Below are 26233 nucleotides of genomic sequence, written 5' to 3' on the forward strand. Positions count from 1 at the left end.
TAGACTACACCACCACTTTAATCAAACAGTAAGTTTTATAACAAGGCAGATCCACGCACACATACACAAAACGTTAACAATTCTATTATCTCGTGCCCAACTGACTCTAGCTTAAAATACAATGCATGATGGGATACCTGCTTCTTTAAAATGGCTATAGTGATAGTAGTCTAATAGCTATAGTACGTATTCTGTGTGTGTGTGTGTGTATATATATATATATATATATATATATATATATATATATATATATATATACATATATATACACACACACACACACACACACATATATCACACAAACACTGCCCACTGCCTTATTCCAGTTATCACACTACCCAGCCATTAACCCTACAATGCAGACACAACCACCTCAACCTTCTATCCTAACCTGACGGTGATCAAAGCCATTTCCAGTATTCATCTGTCAACCGAGTCTCACAGGCTATCTCAGTGTGGTGTCAGAAATCAAGACCTGGGCACTTTCACTCATACGTGGTTAGTATTTGCAACCACTTTCGCTGTCTTCTCCCTCGTAATCAGTGATATGCCATATCCACTACTCACCTATTAGTGACTGGAACCCAAAGTGTCTCCTTGTGTTCACACAACAAAATGAGCAGCCCTGTAACCTGCGGAAAAGGGTAAAGACAGTTCCCCTTACAATTAGTAAATGGTCTAAGCAGGCCGCATGTGTCAGCAGTGACCACTGCAATATCCCAGACCAGCACATTACCACTACCCACCCAGCTAGTATGCAATGATGGACACCAGGTTTACCCGATATTTGTGGTAATGCACTGTTTAAGAATTCTGTTCAACCACTACTGATTTCCGGCCTGGAGCAAGAAAAACTAATTTGACATATTATCACAGACAGTTTCCACTCTGCTGTCTGCTGTTAAATAGCCCCAGTACCAACTAAAGAAGAAATTCGCGAAAAATATAACTTTCTTGTACATCCTACTGTGTAAATTTACAGCCCTTTGTCTCTAATGTTAGTATGATAGCAAATAGCAGAAATGTATACGTTTGATTATCATTATCGTGCAACATTTGTTTGTATTAGTTAACCCCCCCCCCCAAAAAAAAATGTCACTTGAATAAAAAATAACCCATGTTGGGTATTGAGAAGGGGGGCACACAATGTAACCCTTAGCTTTTACTACTTACTATTGCTTATTTAACTGTCTTGGCACCGCTTGACTAATGACACTGTTCAAAACCATCAACATAAATTACGGGAGTGTTGGCTTAGTTTGGGGTTGGTTAACAATTAATCAGCTCACTGGCACAGAACCAAGAATGAGTCGGTTGGCGAATGCGGAAGTGGTAGCTTCGCGTTTGACCAGCAGGTGTCAGAATGTCAGTCCTTCCATTCTCCGGGATACCTCCGAGTCTAACCAAAAACCACAGCAAGTGCAGCAACCTGCAGTTTGACAGCGCTCCGGGGATTATCACATTTACAGTGCGTTTCTCTTTCTTTGTTGCCTACCACATTTTGTTGTACTTAAATTTGGATTTTCACTTATAGCTGCCACACACCTGGAATGGGATCAGTAACTAAGGAGCAGCAGAAGAGTACGGCGGTATTTTAACAATAACTCCAAGTCCTGGGGGGAAGAGGCAGAAGTGGGTATTCATCTGCTGTAATTACTCAAAACTGGTTATAGACAGAAAAACATGTCAACTACAGAGATTTTATGTTGATTCTACTTGGATTAGTGGTCATCGGGAGGATTTAGTTCTACTGAGCTTTGAAAAAAGAAATCTCGCTGAAAATGTCGATCTCGGAACTCTACACAAAGGTAAGCTGTTATAGAAAGGTTCGGTAATTAATACACTGAAATGCGTTTTATCTTTCTGGTTTGCAGATGGGCTACAGTTTACGATAGAAGTAGGTCTGATTCTAAGCATCATAACCATGGGGAGTGTGTGAGATTTTCTATTAATTTTAAGCACAAGGATTTTTATTTGCCACTTTAAATATGTTGCGCGCCAGCTGTTGAGTAACTTCTGCACTACTACTACTTTTCTGTTTGCCACTTTCCAGGTATCATTGTCCTTTAGTCTCGTATCACTTTTTTCCATTTCCTGTTTATTACGTCTTCCAGTTTACCTAAGCTATGGGAAGTGTTCAGCAGGTTTGTCCCAACACCTGCAACCTGTACCTGGGAACCTCTTCCGCCTGTCACGTGAACACAAGTCCCTGTTTTGAAAGGCACTTCACCTTTGACTGGATCACGGCGGAAGTGAGAGTTAGGTGTTGAGACGGTTTATAATGTGGGAATAAATCTTCGCACCTGCCTATTCCTTTGATTACGCGCCATGTCACCTGTTTCCCTCCTCTCCTTTGTTTTACTTGCCGTGATATTTTTATTCCCTCAATGGGATACACTTTCTCTAAGAACTTTTAAACACACACATTGATTTATGTTGACTACAGTATTTAATAAAGGCGCAACGAGTTTTACATTTGTAATTTAAACTTACTTAGTTTCATACCTCTCAAGTGCACCTCATTATGAGGAACGTACCTCATTTGGGGTTTTAAAAAGTTCATGTTCCTCAAAGTTCCACATTGAAACAGCCTGTCACACATTCAGTGTTAGGAATTTTTTTTTAAGTGAAATCCATGGTAAATATAAATTAATCATATTAATTCATTAAATGATCTTCTTTCTAAGTAAAACCAGCACATTTTAACCATCCTATGACTTTCCTAGTTGAACTTGAATTGTTAGTAAGCCATTAGTATGTGTTCCACATTTTGCCCATTTGCTCCACGTTATGAAGGCGAGTGTTCCTCATTTTGGAGATGGAAGGTTGAGAGCTATGCTTAATGCCTTAGTCTAACAGCCATCTTCTTTCGGCTTTTCTCGGTTAGGGGTCGCCACAGCGTATCGTCTGTCCACTCATGATTGGCGGTGGAGTTTTACGATGTCGAGTTGCCAGCCCGGCGCCCAACCTTCCAAAGAAGGCACTCACGCCTAGGGCCAATTTGGAGTGTCCAATCCATCTACAGCATGTTTTTGAGATGTGGGAGGAAACCAGAGAACCCGGAGGAAACCCACGCGACCACAGGGAGGACATGCAGACTCCGCACAGAAGGCACCCCAGCCGAGGATCGAACCAGAGAACATCTTGCTGTGAGGCGGCCGCCCTACTTAGTCTAACAACCATAAGTATTTCAATTAAATCGAACTTGTGGTAGTGAATATATATCAAGTATGTAGCTCTGAAGTGAAAGGGATGCTACTCACCCCACTCCACTGAATTCAAGAAATACAAAACTGGCCAAGCGCTGTGCTTGGTTTATTATGGTGAAACTAAATTTTGTTGACTGGTAGTGTTAATGGTTTCTGTTGTGTAAGCGTGTGTTTTCCCTTTACACCTTAATTCAGTCTTGACTTGCAGAGGTGATTTGCACAAACACTTCTCAAACTCTTCTGTAATATGCTCAGTCAGTTTTCGGAGCACCGATCCCGTTCCCTATGAGTGGGAGTGTACTGCGAAAAGTAACGTTGCAAATGGCATAACGTCCCCTCTTGGGCAGTGGGCAAGATGATATTGTGCATACTCAGTCCGAGTGCTCGAGTATACCGCGTGGATTACTTCTCGTTTACCACAGATTTTCAGGGACTTTCCTGATATTGACTCAAATTTTAGCTCTGTCCCTCTTAATCAGTCCTATAATTGTCGACTTTTGGAGAACAGGCGCTGAATTACACTTAATAACTAATCACAATAATGAGCAGTATATTTTATTGTCTTATTCTGTCACTGTATCACGTTAATAGTATTAGTATTTTAAAAGGGTCCCTGATTGCCCTTGATGATTATTTCTAGATTTGTTACTGACTGTTGAAATTTGCCTCTCGTTCGTTGAGAGTTATGATTCTTGGAAATACCACGACTAACATATAATGTCAGACATACTAATACCTGTATGCCACGCTAGGACACTCATCTTTCAAGTGTCCCTGATTTTTGCCTCATGTTTTGCCATGTCCCTCTAAAGATGTTTGATTTTTCTAGAAAATCGCTAAAGGATTACATTCAGCCAGTATACCAGGTATTAGTTTCATGTTCTTTATTGCTTAGACAATGCATGTTGAAGCAAACACCCATGTTTCTGTTTTAAGTGAATTAGAGTAATATTTAAAATTGCCCCTGATTTTGGGTCTTTGTCCCTCAATATTTTTGGCTTTGCTCAGAATTCTTGAGCTCAGAAATAGAGAGGTATGCTTGTAGGTAAAAGAACTGCTCCCACTAAAGACAGCCTTTTGATGACTGTATCTTTTTTATTTTGTTTTTTTTTTTGGGGGGGGGGGGCAGAACAGTGAGAATGAAATATGCCTTTCTTGAGTCAACAAAAGACAAGAGATTTTGACTTCTTTTAGCCCTTCTGTCTTTCACCACGACTCCATCACATTTGTTCTGTTTACTACCACACTAAAGCGTTAGGTGTGTGGAGGTTAAAATAGTCAAGTTTTAGCACAGAACATCAATTTCTGGCTCCAGCCTTGTTTGAGCATCAAGAAAGGGGGAGTGCCACCAACAAAACTTAAAAACAAACCACATTTACCCATTCTACTGCAGATATTAATTATAGCTAAATAAAGTTAGTAAATATGAAAAGCACACAACCCCCTGATTTATCTTGACGGTCTTTGATGACTTACATCTTTGTGACTATAGTTTGAATTTCATTAAACATGAGAGTCTGATATGAATAGCTGAGAGATGTTCAGGATCCCTCCCTTCTGGCAGCAAGAATGTGACAAACAGATAAGCCATCCCAATGCAATAATGTAGGAAAAAGAACAGAAATAAACATTCAAGAAAACATTTGTGAAGGGCTGTGACTGCTAAAGCTTTTTTTGTTGAAGTTAACTTCTAGTGCAGAAATTACTGTAATACATGCCTGACAAAACCCTTTCTTATGCAACCGAAAGGTTGTCAACATATTCCCCCAACACACACACACACACACACACACACACACACACACACACACACTGTCTTGGAAATTAAACAACAATGGCTTGCATATGTTACTCAAAATCTGCACATACAATGTATAGGCTGAATAATGGAAAATTCATGTAGTGCTCAGTCTTCTTAACTAGGCAGTGATGTTTATGCAGAGATTAAATCTTTTAATCTTAGGAATGGATTTGCACTGATAATACTTCCTGTGATTTTGTTTGACTAAGGTGCCATTCATTTTCAAGATTGTACTTTGCAACCTTATGTCATTGCCAACTGTTTACCTATAGAAGTATAAAGCAAAATTAATTTTTTGGAGAACAGTTTGTAAGGGGAGTATATGACTTCTTTCTTTTATGCTGTTTACTTTTAAGGCCTGTTATGGTTATCATTTTTTCTTTTTATTCTGCCAGCTTTTGAAAATTGCGAATTTTGAAATCTGTACAAATATTTAGTTATTTTAATAGTTTTCTGTCATATTTACTTACCTTATTACTGCTTGGTCTTAAAGGTCCAATATCAGTTATGACATACTGCAGGAAGATTAAAATCAAGTGTGCTTATCTGTTGAATGTAAAAGACATGCAGTATTAAACTGAGTAGAAACCAATAATTACAGAACATTATTTTAAAACATGCAGTCTGTTAGGAATATCATAATGTTATGCAATGAAACTAGATTAAAATGATTAAAATCCAATTTCATCTAACAACAGAATCAGTAGGAGAGTGACTTGGAAAAGCATTTGTATATGTATGTATTCCCTGTCCATTGTGTGTGTGTGTTATGTATAAGTAACCCTGAATGACTAGCCAGTGACTTGGAAAATCTCATTGAGTTGTGTTGTATTTGCTGACTGTTACTGCAGTGTACTCTGTCACCACCCACACAACTCCATTTGGGTCACAGAAGAAACTAAGAAGGAATACTATAATAAAGTATATTTTTTATGTGTAGATTTGCAGCAGAGCTGCTGTCTGGTTCATATGTTTATTTTCCTTTCCATTTGGTTGCAGTTTTGACATTTATATTTAACAATATACTTTCTTTAGATACTGTAAGAACAGCCCTGTCACATTTGTGAAATATACAGTGAACAGTGTTAATGTAATAGTATCCATTCACTAGCATTTAATCCCACCATGAAGGTTTACATTAGTGTGACCCAGCTATGATGTCTGTATTCTTTTGTAATTACTGGCCATCTTCTGATTTGTCTTTCTTGTGAATGAGCTCAGATGGAGAGAGGTCACAATGTGTGTTAACAAGTTTAGTATATTTCAGTAAAAGCCAATGGGACTTGACATCCGGGTGATTGACGTTTCATGAGTTGCAGTAATTAGTAGCCATTAAATATGGTAACTAATTTTTCAGATTTATGCTGAAAATATCCCTGCTAATGATTATTTCATTTTTTATGTAATACTTGTAGTGAATTTTATGAGGAAAATGGTTTTAATCTCACCATCTCACGCTGCCCTACCTGTGTATGATGAATGACACTGTAGTGGAGACAACAGGTAGAATCTCTTTTTCTGTTAAATGTGGATACACACTGGTGGGTAATAGCCGTAGACTTACCATTGCCCTATCAGTATATCAAGAATGTCCTTTGGTATGTGAGCCACGGTCTTAACCTTGCCCACTAAAAACATAAAGGCCTATATCATTGAGAAGAGTGAAGTACCTCTGAGCTGGTAGAGATCAGGTCATGCTTAAATGTGTTTAACACGTTGTAGTTGAGCAGCACCCCCCACCTCCAGCAAATTACTGGTTTCAGCACCAGAGAGTATCATCGGGCACAGAGGTGATCAGTGCCAGTATTCTGTAGTTGTCTGTTTTTTCTCTCTCTCTTACACACACACACACACACACACACACACACACACACACACACAAAGATTAAACACAGCTTTTCAAATCAGCCATCCTTCCTTTTGTAGTTAATTGTTACTAGCCAGAAAGTAGCCATATGACATTGAGAATCACTAGCCTGTGCAGTATTCCATGATTGATTCAACAATGTTGTGCAGTTATTGTGATGGAAGTAGCAATGTGCTTATTCTGGTCATTTGGTTGAGTTAATCTGTTTTCATATTATGATGGAAAAAGCAGATTATTTATGCTAAAAATAGATATATTTAATCATATGCACTACACTAAACAAAATAGCCAAGACCTTGCTAGAAGACTGCTCAAATGTGTAGTTTACAGAGAGTTGTGATTTGCAAGCACATTCACACATATAAAATGATGGTAATAAAGTGTTTTAAAAATCTCTCTGCAGTTTAGTTTAGTGCTAAACACTTCATGCATAAATAAAAACATGAGTCAAACAGCTGGTAGTTTTAAGAGCAGGCTTTCACACTGGAAACTTAACTGCATTGTGCAGTGCATTAATTCATTGCCTGAATAAACATGATGTCGTTTGTGTAGGTTTTTCATTCAGTCTTTCCTGTAGAAGTTTATCTTTCAACATGTTAGGGGCATTCCTTTCAACTCGCTTAGTCAGAATTACCTGACTGTCCTTGAACTTGCTTGTGTGTCAGTCTGTCTTATCTTTGACCTTTGCTTCTTTGTTTTCTTGCTGGTTACCTGTACAGTATTTTTTACCCTGGTAGTACTAATGTTTATTATTTATTTTCTCCTCCAGTTTGTTCTGATTTCAGTTAGTTATGTTTATTTATTTATTTTACATTTGTTGACCAGGAAAGTCCGACTGGATATATGTCCATTTTCAGCGGAGGCCCAGGGAGAAAAGCTCCAAATACAATAAAGAAATTTTGTAAACATAATTAAAAAGGATTTTTGACTATTAAGACTCAACTTAAACTTTAAACATACTTAATATACATATTCTTTACAAGTACAGTCATAGACAATAACATAACACAGAGAGTTGATAAATGGGCTAACAAAAAGTCTTTGGGAATAGTTAAAAAAGGGAAATAAGCAAAGCAAGAGGAATCCAGTACTATAGACTTAAAAATAAGAAGCAAAAAGGAGACAGTGTCAGTCAGGATTTGATAATGGACATAGCCATTGTGATTTTAGGAATATTTTAAGTTGTTTTTTGAAAAGAGGAGTGGATGTCAGGGATGTTAGTTCTCTTGGAAGCTTGTTACAAGGGTTACCAATTGAGTTAGTAAATAGGCAGTCCCCAGATTTGTTGTATTTTAGGGGAGAGACAAATACTCTGTTGGCAGATCGTAAGGTTAAAAGATTTTGACAGGGGCTAATATGGTTTCTGAGTATGGGAGTATTTGAGGGATGATGCAGGATCTTGTGAATGATTATGAGTTGCTGAAAAAGAAACTGTCTTTGCAGTTCTAACCATCTGAGAAGTTTGAGATTTTTGCAATGGTGGGTACGAAATGGGGCATCAGTGGCAAATCTGGCTATGTTGTTATAAGATGTTGCCAACTTGTTTATATTGCTTTGGTTTTGGTTTGTATAAATTGGTGAGGCACAGAGGAGGGTAGAGATTAGGTGAGTTTGGGCAATAGTAGTCCTGGCTGAAAGAGTAAGAAAGGGTTTAATTCTGTACAGGGAGTCAAGTTTTCTATTAACTGATTTGATAGTTAGATTGATATGAGTGTCAAAATTAAGATTGTGATCAATTATTACCCCTAAACGTTTGGTGGTTATGTCAGGAGCTATTAATGTACCATTTTTATAGATGACTGTGAAGTTTATGGTGGGGGGTTTTGAGTGGGAGTGAACAATAGTAATTTAGTTTTTTAGGGTTAAGGAGGAGACAGCGTTGATGAAACCAGTTTTCTACTAAGGTAAATATTTTTTGGGTTGTGCTTGAAGTTGGGAAGGCGAGGAGGTGGCACAGATTACGGTTGAGTCATCAGCATATTGTATACAGGTGGTTTGAGGAGGGGAGGCTGACAGATCATTAATGAATATAGTAAAGAGAAGCGGTCCCAAAATTGATCCTTGTGAGACTCTGAGAGTAATAGGGAGCAGAAGAGGACAGTTCATTGTCCCAGAGGACTGTTTGCTGTCTGTTTTCTAAGTAAGACTGAAACCATTTGACTGTTTGTGTATCTAATGAGAGAGATTTAAGTGTGTCTATCAATAGTTCATGATTCACCATGTCAAATGCTTTGGAGAGGTCAATAAACATGGCAGAGGATAGGAGATTGTTATTTCGATTTTTATTTATACAGTCTGTAAAGAATAGGAGAGCTGTGGTGGTGCTATGATATGGTCTAAAACCGTGTTGGCAGTCTACTAGAAGGTGATTTTGGAGGAGATGAGTAAGAAGTTGGCGATGAATACATCTCTCCATAATTTTTGGTATAGGTGAGAGTAGGGCTATGGGGCGGAAGTTTGAAAGTTCACTTGAGTTACCTCCCTTGTGGAGAGGGATAATATGTGAAACTTTCCAGATGTTTGGGATGGAACATTCTGTAATGGTTCTGTTAATTAAGATATAAATGGGGAAGGCAAGTACTCCAGTTGCTAATTTCGGATATTCAGCTGGAAGGAGATCAGCTGATGGGGTGCAAGGTTTGAGTTTTAGAAGTAGGTTGTGTATGAGTGATGTGGGAATGGGTTGTAGTTGAAATAAGGGTAATGAACTAGTCGACACAAGTGAATTAGAGGTGGACACTACTGGTAAAGAATTGGCTAGAGACTGGACAGTTTCAGAGAAAAATTTGTTGAAAGTGTCAGTAATTTGGGTGGAAGAATGTTGAGTCAAATTAGAGGGGGTGGCTGTTTTAGAGTGGCCAGGATGAAGTAATTTATTTATTCCTGACCAGAATTTTTGTGGGTTTTGATATTGGGTTTGTTGGAATTGTAGGTAATAGTTTTTTTGTCAAGGAATATGGCTTTCTTAGTGGCATTTCTCAGTTGATGAAAGTTTTAAGTGATCAGTTGGCTTTTTTGTATGTCTCCATTTAATCCAGATTTTATTTCTAAGTTGCATTTTTTGCCTAGTTTCTTTTGTGAACCAGGGAGCTGGTTTGTTCCTAATTCTGATCAATCGAGAAGGGGCATGGTGCTCTAGAATTTGTAAAAATTTATTGTTAAAAGTATGAGACAGCTTCCTGTAGAGGTAAGTGTTTTAGGGGGGGTCCAATCGCAAGCTTTAAGTTCAGCTTGAAAGTTAACTAGGTTTAGATTTTTTTGTATTTTGGGTGGTTCTGAAGTTTACTTGATTGGGTATTGAGGTTTTTAGCTTTGTTATAAAGGTAAGAGAGTGGTCACTGATATCATTGGGAAGTATTCCTGTTTTATAAAATTGGGGGTTACTGTTAACTAGTATCCAATCTACAGTGGTTTGTTTATTGCTAGGTTTGTGAGTTCTTGTAGAGCGGGTGATGGTTTGATAAAAGCCATGAAGGTTTATGTGGGTAGTAGGATTATTGGCAGTGCAACTTTTCCAGTCAATGTTGAGATTGCCAATGAGTATGGTTTCTTGGGGGAAATTTGAGGAGAACCAGCAGAGGATGTTTTCAATGGTATTAATGTTATTACCTGGGGAGATGTAGGAGCAGATAATATAAATGGAATTATTAGCATTAATTAGAAGCTTGGCCATTAGAATTTCGGCATTGCAAGGTGAAGGATGTGTAATATCTAGGGCAGAGAGCTGCAGCTCAGATTTATATAATATTGCAACCCCACCTCTTTTTTGTTAGGGCGGTCTAATCTAATTGTATTATAGCCTGTGGGGATAATATCATTGTCCTTAGTGGTTGGTTTGAGACAGGTTTCAGTTAGGCATAGGATATCAAAGGAGTGTAAGTCTAACAGGGCATGTAGGTGGCTAAATTTATTATTTAAACTACGGATGTTTAGGTGGGCTATGAGGAGAGAGTTTTTGCTAGGAGAGGGGGTGCAGGAGGTGTCTGGATGGGGGGAGAATTGGGAATAAGGGATATTAGAATTTGGGCCAGGGTTAGCATGAATGTTGCCATGTAGTAGTAGGTACTGTTGTGGCATAAGAGACAGTTTCAGTAGTTTACCTAGAATAGGGATAGCTCTTTTGGTTTGGAAATATTTGAAATGGATTGCTCTATGAAATTGTGGTTGAAGGTAGGCTGATGATGATGATGTAATGTTACAGTGGGAATTTGAAGTTGAAAGGGTGATAGGGGTAGTTTTGTTTTAAGGGGGGAGGAATTTTAGTTAGATGTAGGGATTCATAGCAAGTGAGCTTATAGGTTAGAAGCAGAGGGCAAAGTATTACAGATAAGAGGAGCATGTTGGAGCGTGTTTTAAAGATAGAGATGGACATAGTGAATGGAGTGTGGTAGGAGATACAGGGAGAGTTGGTATGTACTAAGTGTGAATACAGGGAGACTGAAGTGAGTACAGAGGGGCAGTAAGGGGAGGGTCTTTTAAGTAAGAGATGAGTATAAGGGATTAGGGGTGGGACGATGTTAAAGGATTAGAAGAAGAAGATAAAGAGGAAAGGAGGGAGTGGCTTGATAAGTATATAATGAGGTTAATTAGGTTAGTGGATAATGACTGAAGGGGGTGTGGTTTAATGAAGTATAAGGTTAGCTGCAGTGGGGGTGGTTGAGATTTGGGGGTAGGGTAGGGGAGCGGAGTGAGCCCACAGGGCGAATGGAGGTGGTAGAGCTGGAAGGTAAGTACAGCAGAAAAAAGTATCAGTTGTCTTTAGTGTTTTGGCTTTAAACTGTTGAAATTAGAGAGAAAAATAAAAGTAAATCAAAATTATCAATAGAAAAATTTAGTAAAAAGATTATGAAGGTGATAGTCAAATTTAAATCCATTGGCAAGGGGATTAGGACAGCTAGGACAGTAATAGTCACTACAAAAAGGGTTAGGACTTACAGGCTAGATACTTAAAAGCTAAAGAATATGTTGGTAGAATGCTGCCGTCTAGTGGTCAGCGGGAAAAAGGCAACTGGGAGAGGTAAAAGCAGAGGTCTTAATTCCAAAGTAAGGAGGTATGGTAAAAAGGACTAGGCAGATGTAGTGGGTAGGGGTCTGCGTTAGGCTGCTAGATCTCTCACAGAGGGGTTACCAAATAAGCATAGTCAGTATAGGTACTGATGATAAAGTAGGTAAATTGCAACATAAAACCCAGCAAGTGGAACAACAGGAAATTCGATGGTGCAAAACCATACACCCAACTCCACGGCTGTATTGTCACGAAAAATTTTTATTCCAACATTAAAAAGTACAAAGGATTGAGCGCTTTCGTCTCCAACCTGGAGACCTCTTCAGAATCAATTCAAACAGAAAAAAAATGCAATTTATACATACTGGTACTTGCAAATTGATAATTATTCAATTAAAATTATTCAAAATTAGATTACACTTAATTTTAACCCTAAAATGATAGTAGTAATGGTAAGACCTTAGCCATAGTTAACCCATAAGGGGCTAAGAGCAACAGGAACCATAAGCAAATATTTTGTTCTTATTTCACTCTTCCGACTCCTAAAAGCTTTATATACATACAAGCCTAGATAAAAATACATAATTAATGCCATCCATTTATATAATGCCACCAGTCAAAAAACAAGACTGATGAGTATTAAAAACAATATATGAAATACTGTATAAATATAAGATGCAAGTGTAAACACATATATATAAATAAATAACCTGTAGATATATGTGTTTGTATGTTTGTATATGGGACTGTTATGAAATCTTAACTATGTGTAAAGAATTGATTACACAAAAAATATATATAAAAAATACATACGTGTAAAATATATTCAATAGTATATCCATCACAATATGTTAAATTTATCAAATGTGCGTATTAATAATAATAGTAATAATAATAAATATGTTATGATTAATCTAAAACTTAAAAAATCTTAAAAAAAAAAAAATATATATATATATATATATATATATATATATATATAAGTATATGTTTAGATTAAATCTATTTGAAATTGATAGTATATAATATATGTATACATTTCAGTGAGTAATGTATTATTATACCTTAGGTATGCAAATAACTAATACAATACAATACTAAAACAACTCAAATACCATGGGAATCAGACTACACCAAAAAATAAATATAGTACTCAAAGTAACATCTAAAATGTCTAAGAATGCAATTACGTGTGTTTCTTAGGATCGGAAGCCAATAATTTTAATGCTGGAGTAATGGATATACAATCGTTCATCCCTTTACCATTACAGGCATCTAATCTAAGTTGCCATATCATTTCCCTGTATAGTAATTTCGTTGCCCAGTCTCCTCCTCTATGGGGGGACTCTACTATTTCCAAGGCCCAAAATTTAAAATCAGCATTACAACATATTATGGAATGTCTGTAAAGTGCGTTATTCACATTTTTACGATTAATATCTCTAATGTGTTTGTGTATTCTTCTACGTAGGTGTCTCTCCGTTTTTCCTACGTAGAAGCACCAACAGAATGTGCAATATGCTAAATAAACCATGCCTTTAGTGTAGCAACTACTATATCTTCTGGCTTTAAGGGTGATACCTAGACTAGGCAAATAAATTGACTTTTCCCCAGCTATAAAGGGACATTGGGGACATCTATTACACCTAAAAATCCCTCTCTTGTTACTAATTATGGTCGAACTATCCACACAAGATCCTTCCTTACCATTCTCTAAAATATTTTTAAGGTTGTTATTTCTCCTGTAACTATAAGTGTGCTTGTTCTTGAAGACGTCTACCCTCATGGGCATGGTTTTAAACATTTCCCATACACTATTGATACTTTTTCTCAACCATTCAATGTTGTTGTGATATGTTGTGTGTAACTACTATCATTCTAGAAGCTCTAATCATCTGTCCCCTTACTTCTCTAATCATCTGTCCCCCTTACTATATTTTTTTCAATGTGAATCTCTTTGTTTCCACATCTTTCATTAATTTCACATCCAAATAGTGGATTGTACGTAAAACTCAGGAATGATGTACTTATATAATGTATTCAATGAACTATAAATGTCAAAATCTGAAGTAACAATGCATCATCAGGTTTAAGAAGGTCCATATCCAGAAGTGTCTCTTCAAACCATGCTAAACCTATATCATGGTATTACCATAAAAAGATCTTTGACATCTATTGTTATAAAAATATTTCATCACATTATAATTCACATTATTTATTTTTCTTAGTAAGTCCCATGAGTCAATTAGTATATGGTGATGTTTAAGATGGTAACCTTTAACTTTCTTTGTCATATAGACCTTGAAGTAAATTATCTTCCAGAGTAATCAATTTTTAGATATGAAATGTATTTCATTTCTGGATACTATAGTATAACTCTTGTTGTTATTCAATATATATAACATATTCTTTTTATTTTCAAAAATCACAGATAAATCAACCTTCCAGAAAGTATCAGTAATCTCCATTCCTGTGTAAAAAAAATGTTAAAATCATTGTAAGAACTGATAAATGGACTATATTATATTTTTTTTTTTTCATTCATTCATCAGACATTCCATAATATGTTGTAATGTGATTTTAAAATTACTCACTGAAATGTATACATATTATATACTATCATCAATTTCAAATAGATTTAATCTAAAATATATATATATATATATATATATATATATATATATATATATATATATATATATATTAAGATTTTTAAGTTTTAGATTAATCATAACATATTATTTTTTATTTTTTTATTATATGTATTTTTTTTATATGTTTTGTGTTCTTTATTCTTTACACACATAGTTAAGATTTCCCATATACAAACATACAAACACATAATATATATATATATATTACTATAATATCTACAGGTTATTTATATATATATTTGTGCATCTTATATTTATACAGTATTTCAATAAGAACAAAATATTTGCTTATAGTTCCTGTTGCTTCTTAGCCCCTTACGGGTTAACTATGGCTAAGGTCTAACCATTACTACTATCATTCTTAGGGTTAAAACTAATTGTAATCCAATTTTGTATAATTTTAATTGAATAATTATTAATTTGTAAGTACCAGTATGTATAAATTGCAATTTTTTTCTATTTGAATTGATTCTGAAGAGGTCTCCAGGTTGGAGACGAAAGCGCTCAATCTTTTGTACTTTTTAATGTTGACAATACAGCCATGGAGTTTGTTCCACTTGCTGGGTTTTTGGTGTTTACATGAAACAATGCTTGTTTTGGAGTTTACTCTTTAAAAAACCTTTGTAAAAACAGGGCTGCCTTCAGATTTAGTAAGAGGATTATCCTTTAGGTTTATGGCAGGGAGGGAGCATCCGGATCACTTTACTGAAAGAGAGGAAAAGAGAACACTGAGTTAGTACATTGTAAAAGACCATGAAGTATTAGAAAATAGAGAAATAGTAAAAATGACAACATGAGAGATTAGAAGGAGAGAATATCAGCAATAGAGTAATGTTGATATGAGGATGAGAGAGAAAGGAGGAAGAAAAAGAGCAAAAAGGAGAAGTTATATTCAAAGGAAGAAAGAGAGAGCATAAGCTTGGAGGACAAGTGCAAAAAAAAATAGGTTTGCAATGGCAAATAAATCAGTAAAGAACAACAGCATACAGAACTCAAACAAGTGTGTTTGTCTTTTCGGCTTTTCCTGGTTAGGGGTCGCTAGAGCGGAACTCTGGTCCGCTAATGATTGGCAGTAGATTTTTATGGTGCTGAGTTGCCAGCCCGATGCCCAACCTTCAATGAAGGCACGCCCATTCACGCATGTCTTTCGAACGCCACTCGACTGCGGGGAGGACATGCAGACTCCACACAGAAGGCACTCCAGCCGAGAATTGAACAGGAGAACCTCTTGCTGTGAGGCAACAACGCTACCGCTGCACCACCGCGGCTGTCAGAACTCAAACAAGAATGCAATTCCTAATTCTCCTTCTATAAAAGAAGGAAGGGAAATGGGAATATCCAGGTCAGCAGTGAGGCTGAGGATTACACACAGCCAATGCATGCACAGTTCAATTTCACAAAGACACAGAAGACAACTTTACATTTGGTAAAACAAGAAATCACAGTAAATAATATCTTAGCTGTAGATCACACTTTAAATAATTTTGTCACTAGTACAGTGTATGAGCTGGTCAAACAGATTACAGAAAAGTATCACATGTATATATTGAAATTATTCCGAACAGGGAAAATCACATGTGAAACAAGTATCAGGATGGGCAGTCTCAATGGTTTTAAAAGAATGTTAACTCACTGAAACAATTGAGGACTATAGAATTAGGTAATAGCCTGATTAGAATCATAAGTTTAGACAAACAACTTTGCAAGTTCTCATAGTGTGAGATAAGCCAGTCGTCAAAATGAATTCACGATGTATACTACTTTAGTTACCAGAAATTAAAGCCTGGCTCTGAATAGACCTATCAGAAAAAACACTCAATTGCACCAGATGCAAAATCCATCAATATAGGTTCATAGGTAGGTACTAGGCTATTGGCCCTAGGGCCTATACAAGCCTAGCCAAAAAGGTACCCTGGCTTTCGCCACCCAAGAAAATTATATTCCAGTGCCCCTGTCAAGCAGAACCACAGAAGTGATCCCTGAGGTAAATTTCCTATTACCCATCCAATCATCAAGATTTTTCTTGAAGAGTGCTAATGAGGAGCTCTGTTTGACATAGATAGGTAGTCTGTTCCAGAGTATGGGAAGTCTCTGGGACAGGAATCTATCCCTCCAGCATGTTCTGTTTATTGTGGTGACAAGGTTTAGGTCCCAAGAGCATGAAGCTCGGAGGGATTGGGATTTCTTTAAGTGGAGCATGTCCAACAGCTTTGGGTTTGACATAGCTTTGTATGTTAGGCAGAGATCGCCTCTGAGTAGGTGATATGCGACGGAGTAAAGCTGGAGTTTTTTGAGATGGTCTGCGTAAGGCATCTGTTTGAGGCCAGTAATCCTCTTTGTGAGGTATTTTTGCGGCCTTTCCAGTTGTTGTAGATGTCTTGTGAGGTACATACCAAAAGGGGCATTGTACTCTATAATGGGTCTAATGAGTGATGAGTAGAGGGGAACAATGACCTCTTTTTTTCTGGATGAGAAACCTTTTGTGATGAGGTGTGCCATGTAGAAGGATTTCCTGACCACTGTGACAATGTGATTATCAAAGGAGAGACTACTATCCACCTGTGTCCCAAGGTCTCTTATCACACTTTCGGTGTTAAGTAGACTACCGCCTATGTGATAGTTCATGGGTACAGAGTTTTTACCAAAGGGGATGACAATGCACTTTTTGGTATTGAGCTTGAGACCATGTCTTTGACACTAGGCATCTGTCTCAGTGAGGCCCTTTTGCAGGATGTCCACATCGTTGGGAGTTTCAATTATGACTCCTAGTTTGCAGTCATCTGTGAATTTAGTTAGCCAAAGACCTTCTGTGTTAGCCTGTACTTCAGAGGGGTAGATACCAAACAGGAGAGGACCCAGGACTGAACCCTGTGGTACTCCACTTGTCACTGGTCTGAAGTCTGATTTGGAGTCTGCTACTTTCATGGTGTGGGTTCTTTCAGTAAGCCAGTTGGCAACCCATCTTGTGACATAGGGATTTATACCTAGTTTAGTGAGTTTATCTATAATTCCAGAGTGGGGAATGGTGTTGAACGCCTTGGCGAGATCTAGATAGGCTGTGTGAACCACCTTACCCTCATCTATGGCTTTGGTGACTGCTTCAAATAAGTCTATCAGGTTTAGGAGACATGATCTGCCTTTTACAAACCCAAACTGTGTGGGGCCCAGAGTTTGGAGATCTCCAATGTCTTTGTTTATGAGTTCCATGATGATACGTTCCATGGCCTTGCAGTCGAGGCTCGTCAGGCTAATAGGGCGGTAGTTCCCAGGGTCTGTTGTGGCCCCCCCCCCTTTGTGGAGTGGGATAACTGTCATGGTGCGCCATTCAATGGGCACAAAGCCTGAGGTGAGGCTATGATTGAACATAGTACTTAGGTGGGGTGCCAGTTCATTCTGTAGTTCATGTAGAAGGCAGCCTGGGATGTTGTCAGGTCCCATGGATGCTGTGTTCTTGGCTTTGGAGAATGAAGATTTTACCTGTGCAGCCGTGATTACAGGAACTTTGCATTATTCCAGTATAAAGATGGGCCCTTTAGGGGGTGAGAGGGGGGTAAAGTTAGCACTGACCCTATCTGCCAGGATGTTGGCAACATCAGTTGGTTCTGTATATTTAGTGTCATTGTGCTGTAACTCAGAGCAGATGTGAATGTTGCCATTGAGATTTTTGACATAGCTATAGAATGCTTTGTGGTTGTCTTTAGAATCAGTGGCAATTTTGTTTTCATAACTAGCTTTGTAGGATTTTATGAAGGATCTCAGCTTATTACTGAGGCTGACCAGGGAGTTCCTCCAATCGTGGGATTTTACTCTTTTTTTGCAAAAGTTTCTTTCTTCTGTTGTAGAGTTTGTTTATGGCAGAAGTCTACCAGATTGGCTTCCTTTTTTTTGGAGGATAGCATCTTTGTTCTGTTAGGGATAGCACAATCCATGCACTCGTGTAAGTGCTTATAAAGTGCATTTGTGTAGGATTTAGCAGTCGTACCTCTATTGTACATCTGCATGGGTGTCGTGAAGTTTGCCACTTCTGTCTTAAGAAGCGTGAAGCTGGCTTTGGAGAATTTTTTTACGGTTGTTTTCCTAATGGGGGGTGGGAGTGGGATGTGGATGTCTAGGGTGATTAGCTTGTGGTCGGATCTGACCAACAAGGAGCTGACCTCTGGTGTGGAACACCGGTCACCCATGTTGGTGATGACCAGGTCTAAGGATATTGCTGCCTCTGGTGGGGGTGTGGATAAGTTGATCCAAAGCACTGGAATAGATGATTTCCAGAAAACGTTGAGCAAAAGAGTTGGTACATGAGTAGTTTTCCCAGTTAATGGTAGGGTAGTTAAAATCACCCATTATTAGAGTGTTGGATTGTACCTTAATATTTTCCAGTGTATCAAGAAAAGAGGAGTGGGAATCCTGGGGCATGGTGGGGGGTCTGTAGCAAGCTACAATCTGGATTGCGGTTTTGCCCAGAGTTAGTTGAATTTGGATAAGCTCGGATGCATTATGCTGAGCAACTAGCTTGGAGGTGTGGATATCCTTAATGAATATGGACATGCCTCCACCTTTAGTGTTTCGGTCCGGGTTTGGTGGCCAAAAGGTGTGGTATGAATTATAGCCTGGTGATGCAGGGGTGCTCTCTGGAGCTTTAAACCAGGTCTCTGTCACTGCACAGATGTCAATGTTCTCCATTATAAGGAGTGCCTCGAGTGAGTGCATTTTGAGGTTTAGACTTCTAGCATTGAGTAGTATTACCCTCAGATTTTGCTTGCTTGTACCTGTTATGGTGGTGAATTGTCATTTGAACCTTGCCTAAAAAGGCACTATAGGGATGGCAAGAGCCTTTGCCAGTATCCGGAATCCCAAGGGGGACAGGTTCAGGCCATCTCTGGCAAAGCAGCGTGGTCTGTCGATCATGTCATCCCAGACAGACAGATGCTGGATTCCCTTAGAATGACACCAGAAGCTTAGCCAATTGTTAGTCAATCATTTTGTCCTTGCACTGTGATGTCATTTTGGGTGATGGCAGGATGCTACTCAGGGCTAGGGTCATACCGGCCTGGGCTACAAGATCAGAGAGCTCCTCGATGTTTCTTTTCATGTAGTCCAGGGAGGTACATCTATGACCTAGTGAAACTTCTCGCAGATAATACCATATCATTTGTAGTATCAGCAAGTCAAAAAATGCCTTGTATAGTTAAATTCTACAAATTACCAGAGGGTTTCCATAAAATAACCACCATTGAGGGAATCATGGACAACAACCCACCTCCAGAAGCGTCTTAGAAATTGGCGCCAAATTCCTTTTGGGTGTACATAAGAAGAGTTAACGCTTCAGTTCCACTTAATTACTACTGGCCCCTAATCTTGTAACTGGAAGGGAAAAAAGAACCCTTAAGGTTTGTTAATAAAGAAAAATAAGTCTCTTTTTAATTGTAGGGTCTTTGTGCCTAAACAGTTCAGGAATAGGTAGCAGGAAACATACAAGTAAAAGCATTAAAACAGATGCGTACTTCATGTACAATATACGGGGCGGAGAGTAAAAATTCTTTGCATAATAGCCCCAAGGTGTCTTGGGTGACTTTACAGCATTATTGGAGCTGTTGCATGTATGCAACATGGAATATTAACCAGCCGGTTACTTTACAGTAGAGATCTTAGCGTAGCATTTAAGTACTTAGAAGTAGCGATGGTCATAGCCATGCTCTTTAAAGGGTAAAATCATCAGAGTTGACTACGATACTGAAATTGACCCAGAGTTTCAGCTGAAACCTCTTATTATACAAAGATTAATCCTGAAACTTGTAGGATAAGCCAATAGTATTGCAGTAACCTAAAATACAGTTTATAGCTTTGACATAGTTGTACTTAAGCAACTAACGGGGGGAAATACAGGCTCTGGACAAGCAGGTTAAGTTGTGTAAGTAATACAAGGAAAAAATACAGTAGCAGCACAGGCAACCAATAAAACATACACACAAAAATACAATTTCGCCAACCTACCGTGAGTCGAGTCAAGGAGCCCTAAAAAACGCAGCCTCAGTACCAGGGTGAGGAGGACGCTGAGGTAGAGGGTTTGAAAGTGGCACCAAAAAGAATTAATGCCTATTATAAGTAACTTCAGAGGTGGTTTCCATCTGGTGGGAGGGGATAAAAGGAGTTATGTACTGTTATGTACTTGTAGGGGGGTAGCACAGGGAGTAGTGTTAAGTCTGGTTGTCACCCTTTCATCCGTGTGCGTGCATGTCTGTGCATTTATTTTTTGGGTGAACTAGTGATTGCACATGTGTGACCTGTCATGTACTGCCATCCTGTCCAGGACTCGTTGCCTGTCTTATGCCCCTTTTTTAATCTCTTCCTCCTTCATAGGATATCTCTAGAACAAGTGCAGAGGTTGACTTTAGGGACTGACAGTCATGTGCCCTTGTAGAAACCTGGCAATTAGGATATTTGTATTTGGGCCCTAACTGTGCCCCTGGAGGCTGACATGAGTACCTATATCACTGCAGGGTGTGTCAGACCCTCCCCTTGCTTGTGCCTGCTTCCACCCACAAACTATGAGGTCCTGTACCAAACCATGTACTTAGTTCTGGCCATTTTGGTGCTGTGCAAGCCTCTGCTTGCATGGTGGTGATTGGGCAAAGAAAATCACGTCTCTGTCCCCCAGAATGGGTAAGTCTAGTCAGTCATTAACTTCCATCCACACCGTAGTGGCTGTTTCAGCACTTAAGGCACTAGTCAATCTCAAGTTGTTTGTGGAGTAGTTGGGGCTTTATCCCTCTGTGCCACAAATCAGGCCACCTTATGCTCATTGTGTGCCACAACAGGATCTGGTTCCACCATGATTGTGATTAAGCAGAATGAATGAGTGACTATTCGTTTAAATGCAGTTTTGTGTTTTCAGTATGCTGATTATAATGATTGGACAGTACCTAAAGCCTGTACAGCTTCAGTTTGTAATTCATTTTGTTAAACATTCCATAATTCAGATTTTCTTTTGTGTGTGTGGTAGAAAACTAACATGCAATTTCTGGATTGACTCTGATGATCATTTTTTAGTTAATAAATCACTTTTGAACAAAAACAATGAATGTATGCATGCATTTTCCACAGGATTCTTTTGCTAGAAATAAACAAATTAGTTGAAAGTGTTTGTATTAAACTGAAATTTAACCATAAAGTTACTTAGTTTGGTGCCCTCTGTCTACAATACAACCCCATACTGGTTTGCACATGGCTATATCTTCAGTTAGCTACACTGTTTTATTTACTAATGTGTTTGGTTTCCTCTCTGCATCTTGCTGAGAGTTTGTATATGGCAGACTAGTGAAGATGATCAGATACTGATCACTAACAGAACAGGGTGAGAAAGAAGTCAAGAACTCTGAGGGCAGTTTGGGCAGGGTGTTTCACTGCCTGCCAGCCTGGAAAGGATGCACCAGTCATTGTTAATATGGGTGGGCAGTGGCCAAAATAACTGATTGCTTTTAGGTAGGATGTGAGAGTACTGAATATCACTTGGATAGAAGGGGTTGATTAGTGATGTGGTTAAAGGCTCTGTGAGTAATGCCTGGTTTTGGAGTGGCTGTTTTTTGTGGAGGTTTTGAGAAGGGTCTGCACATCATATTTTTCACCCCCAAACCCTCTCCCAGCACTGCATAAACATAAGAGATATTGTATGTTTTTATTGTGATAGTGGTGGATCCCTACATAGACTGGAGCAGGGAGTGTCTCTGAAATGAGATTAGCGATGACACCCTTTTGACATGTTATAAGCATGGGAGCTTGTGATTCCCAGCCCTGCTGTCTGCAGCTCAGTATATCATCTAGTAAGGCTGCAAGCAGCTTTTTCTCCTTCCCCAGCAGATAGTTTGAAGTCACGTTCACTCTCACTTTCTTCTTTTCTGCTTTTCCCAAGGAGTTTCTTATAAAAACATTGCAACAGGATTACGGTTAAAACAAATTTATATTAACATTTTTGTCATAATTTTGTGACTATATTGTGCATATCAACAGGTTGACTGTTTGCAAACGATGTTTTTTTTAATAGTTGTATGATATAAATAACATCAACTGCATATTAATATATTATGGAAAGCATATATTTTTTTCCATTTCTGTATGATTTATTTTTTGAGCAGCTGTATGACATTAACAACGTTAATTCTTGTGGAAATCATATACCTGCATCTATTGTATAGCTTTTGCCAGTAGTACACATTTAATTGTGCAGGATAATTCTAAAACACAGGGTATGGTGGTTTATATTACATTTGTATGTGTTATATAGTGTATGCACTGGTCATATGTTCGCAAGTGAATTTTCTATTTTTTATCATTTTTTTCTATATATGGGCCTATATATAGATTATTGACATTGTATACACCCCACTTCAGTCTCTTTTTTTCTTGCTAGGGACATTGGGTATTTCGATTGCTGTTGATAATGTCCATCAATATTCAGAACTGACCATACTTTACATGATTATTTGAGCTTCAAATTAGTGATCAGCCCTTTAGTAATTTGGGCTGTCGTATCCTTTTAAGGGTATGCCCAAATTGTTGTAGTAACAAGTCCCATAATTAATTGCTCATTTATTGGGAAACTTTAATCACTTTTGATATACATCATGGATCTTGTTACCATTTTGAGGGGATTGTCGGCAGATAAAGAGGACATTCAGGTATTTGGGTTTTCGTCCAAAAATGTGGGAGTAAATCACGGTGAAAACACTTCGGATGTTTCTTGTACCTTCATTTTCAATCAGCTCTATAAAAACATGAAAATTCTTAGGTCATGTGTATGGCATTTAAAGCTTTTTAAGGCATATTTATAAAAGGGCATTACACCTAGGGGGTTGAGAATCCGGGTCTATATTAGAACATCGAAGTTTCAAAACTTCGAATGTTCTAATATCGACCCCTATTCAGCGAAAGCTGAAAATATCGAAGCAACAGAAAACCAAATTTTTTCCTAGGGAAAGAATTTGGTTGTCCATTTCTTTTGCTTCAGTATTTTCAGTGCTGTGGTGGAAAGTTACGGGTCGGGTTCAGGTAAGTGTGTGATTGAGTGCAGGTTAGGTTAGTTAGGGTTAGGGTGCGGGTTAGGTATGTGTGCGATTGTGTGGACATGAGGGTTAGGGCAGGTTTGGTGAGTTAGGTTTACGGTACGGGTTAGGTATGTGTGCAATTGTGTGGACGTGAGGGTTAGGCTGGGGTAGGTGAGTTAGGGTTAGGGCGCGGGTGAGTAGTGATGGACCTTATGGTTAGGGTTTGGGTTAAGGTAAGTGGATAGTTAGTGGTGTGTGTGTATGTATACTTTAGTGTAGGGTTAGGTGTAATATTTTAGGTGTATGTGTGTGGATTGCTGTTTGTTTTGTGTGCTTGTGTTGTGTGTATGTGTTTTTGAACAGCGAATTTTTTTTTTTTTTCCCCTAGGAAAAAGAATTGCTGTTCTGTATGTTCAATGTTTTCAGCTTTCGCTGAATAAGGGTCGATATTAGAACATTCAAAGTTTTGAAACTTCGATATTCTAATATAGACCCGAGAATCCATATTAAACCTTTGGTGGGCCAACCTGATGATATACTCCTAACAGCTTGGTCTGAAATCCAACAAAATGGTTCCATCCATAGGAAGGGACATAAAAACTGAGAAAAGGAAAAAAATTATAAACTTATGTAATACAAGACAGTACCAGCAGTTAAGAACTTTTAAGCCTTTCCTGCATGAGGACACAGGGCAGTTGAGGTATATATGTGGCCAGATATGGTATAAGGATTGTGCGACAGGTCATAGCCTTTCTGCAGCACAGGAGAAAATGTAAGAGAACACACCTGAGAGACAGGCACATACTTTACAAAATAATGCAAGATGCCAAGAGATACCTTTTCCAGTAAAGAAAGCATTCAGTTTCTTAAAGTTATGATGACATTACGTTAATCAGATGAATATGGTATAAGGATTGTATGACAGGTCATATTGTATGACAGGTCATAGCCTATCTGCAGCACAGGAGAAAAGATAAGAGAACACACCTGAGAGATAGGCACATACTTTACAAAATGTCAAGAGATAAAGCATTCCGTTTCTTGAAGGCATGATGACATTACGTTAATCAGATGAGAATGAAAAGCACACAACTCTGTTCAAAGGAAATGTTGTCTTCTTGTTGTTTGTCTTTCGGCTTTTCCCGGTTAGGGGTCGCCACAGCGGAACTCCGGTCCGCTAATGATTGGCAGTTGGTTTTTATGGTGTCGAGTTGCCAGCCCGACACCTAACCTTCAATGAAGGCACGCCCATTCAACGCATGTTTTTCGAACGCCCACTCGACCGCGGGGAGGACATGCAGACTTCACACAGAAAGGCACTCCCAACCCAAGCAGAGAATCGAATGGGAGAACCTCTTGCTGTGAGGCAACAATCTGTTCAAAGGAAATACAAGGAACAATTTGTTTACTACATTGGTGGCAGACAAGAGGAATGCCATGTTAGAATATGGACTTTTGGCTTGATCTGCACTGGTCTGTAGGCCAGTTGCCTAGTACTTACCTTGGAATCTGTACGAATGGGGGCTGATGTCCTATATGTTGTATGTAAAAGAATGAGCAGAGTAGTGTTTTCACGGATGGAACACAATAAGGATGCATACCGTCTGTCTTAAAGATGATGTAGCACAGAAAACATTTCTCAGAAAAGAGACCGCAACAAGTCTCCAAGCTGAATTCATGTATTTGTTTTCCACTCCTGTTGCAGGGCTCTGATGTCATACATTGGAAACTTCATAGTTATTCATAATAAACTACAACAGGTCTGGTAATAACTTTTTTCCATTAGTGTACCAACTCTGTATTGCTACTACATATGTTTTGCTGTTGCCAGTGGAAACAATCTTCAGCATTCCACTGTAGTAACATTTACACTTTCTCTTGAGGACAAGCTATCCTTCCAGTCACAGTGAAGGTAAAATGATGCATACTGTGTATCTCGACCTGGCTAAGGCATTTTGATGCATAACCCCACTCGGACATTTTTTTTAATTTTATTTTTATTTTATTTTCCATTTGTTACCAGGTTAGTCTGACTGGACACAAAATTACCGTTTTCAGTGGAGGCCCGGGAAGAAAAGCTCCAGTTACATAGTAAAAAATTATAAAAAAATAATAAAAATAATAAAAAATTATATAAACATAGCTATTTTGTACAAACGGCATAGAACATATTCAAGGAGTAAAAACAGAGTTTTACAAATGATGCAGCATACAGTTGTTAGAATATTGAGAAACAATTAAACAAGATATTATACAACAAATATAGAATTGCTTGAACATAAATTCAAAAAGAAGTTTCCATAGACAAACAGGGTCATAAACTAGAAATCATAACTATAAAGGTGGCCTAAACACCTGGTTCACAGTACTATGCACTAAGTGAAACTACACCGTTACACCTTTGATCTACTGATGATGAAAGTCAGGAACAGGTGAAATTAGTCTGGTTCTGAACAGGAACATATCCAAGTTTTGAAAAGGAGATCTTTTAGTAGGGATTTGAAAGTATGTTTATTATTTAGACCTCTAATGTCAGAGGTAGATAGTTCCAGGCCTTAGCAACTGCATAGGAATAAATAGATTAGCCTGAGCTATGTAAGCAATTGGTAACAGTCAGTAGGGCGGTATTGGAAGGTCTTAGTTGACGCGCAGTATTATG

At 38.3% G+C, this 26233-nt stretch overlaps 1 protein-coding gene across 2 annotated transcripts in view; it reads left to right on the top strand.

The window, feature by feature from the left end:
* The first annotated feature begins 1358 nt into the window (after positions 1-1358).
* Positions 1359-26233, top strand: part of MYO5B (myosin VB) — a 3346216-nt gene continuing 3321341 nt past the window's right edge. The window contains exon 1 of one of the 2 annotated variants that reach the window (XM_044078265.1): positions 1359-1808. In XM_044078265.1, coding sequence (XP_043934200.1) covers positions 1782-1808 — 27 coding nt within the window. In that variant the 5' untranslated portion in view covers positions 1359-1781. The remainder of the gene's footprint in view (positions 1809-26233) is intronic. The other variant, XM_044078275.1, reaches the window with a different exon arrangement.

The sequence above is a fragment of the Protopterus annectens genome, chromosome 1.part1, assembly GCF_019279795.1.
Source record: "Protopterus annectens isolate FY-2018-M chromosome 1.part1, PAN1.0, whole genome shotgun sequence".
In the NCBI taxonomy this organism is placed as follows: Eukaryota; Metazoa; Chordata; order Ceratodontiformes; family Protopteridae; genus Protopterus; species Protopterus annectens.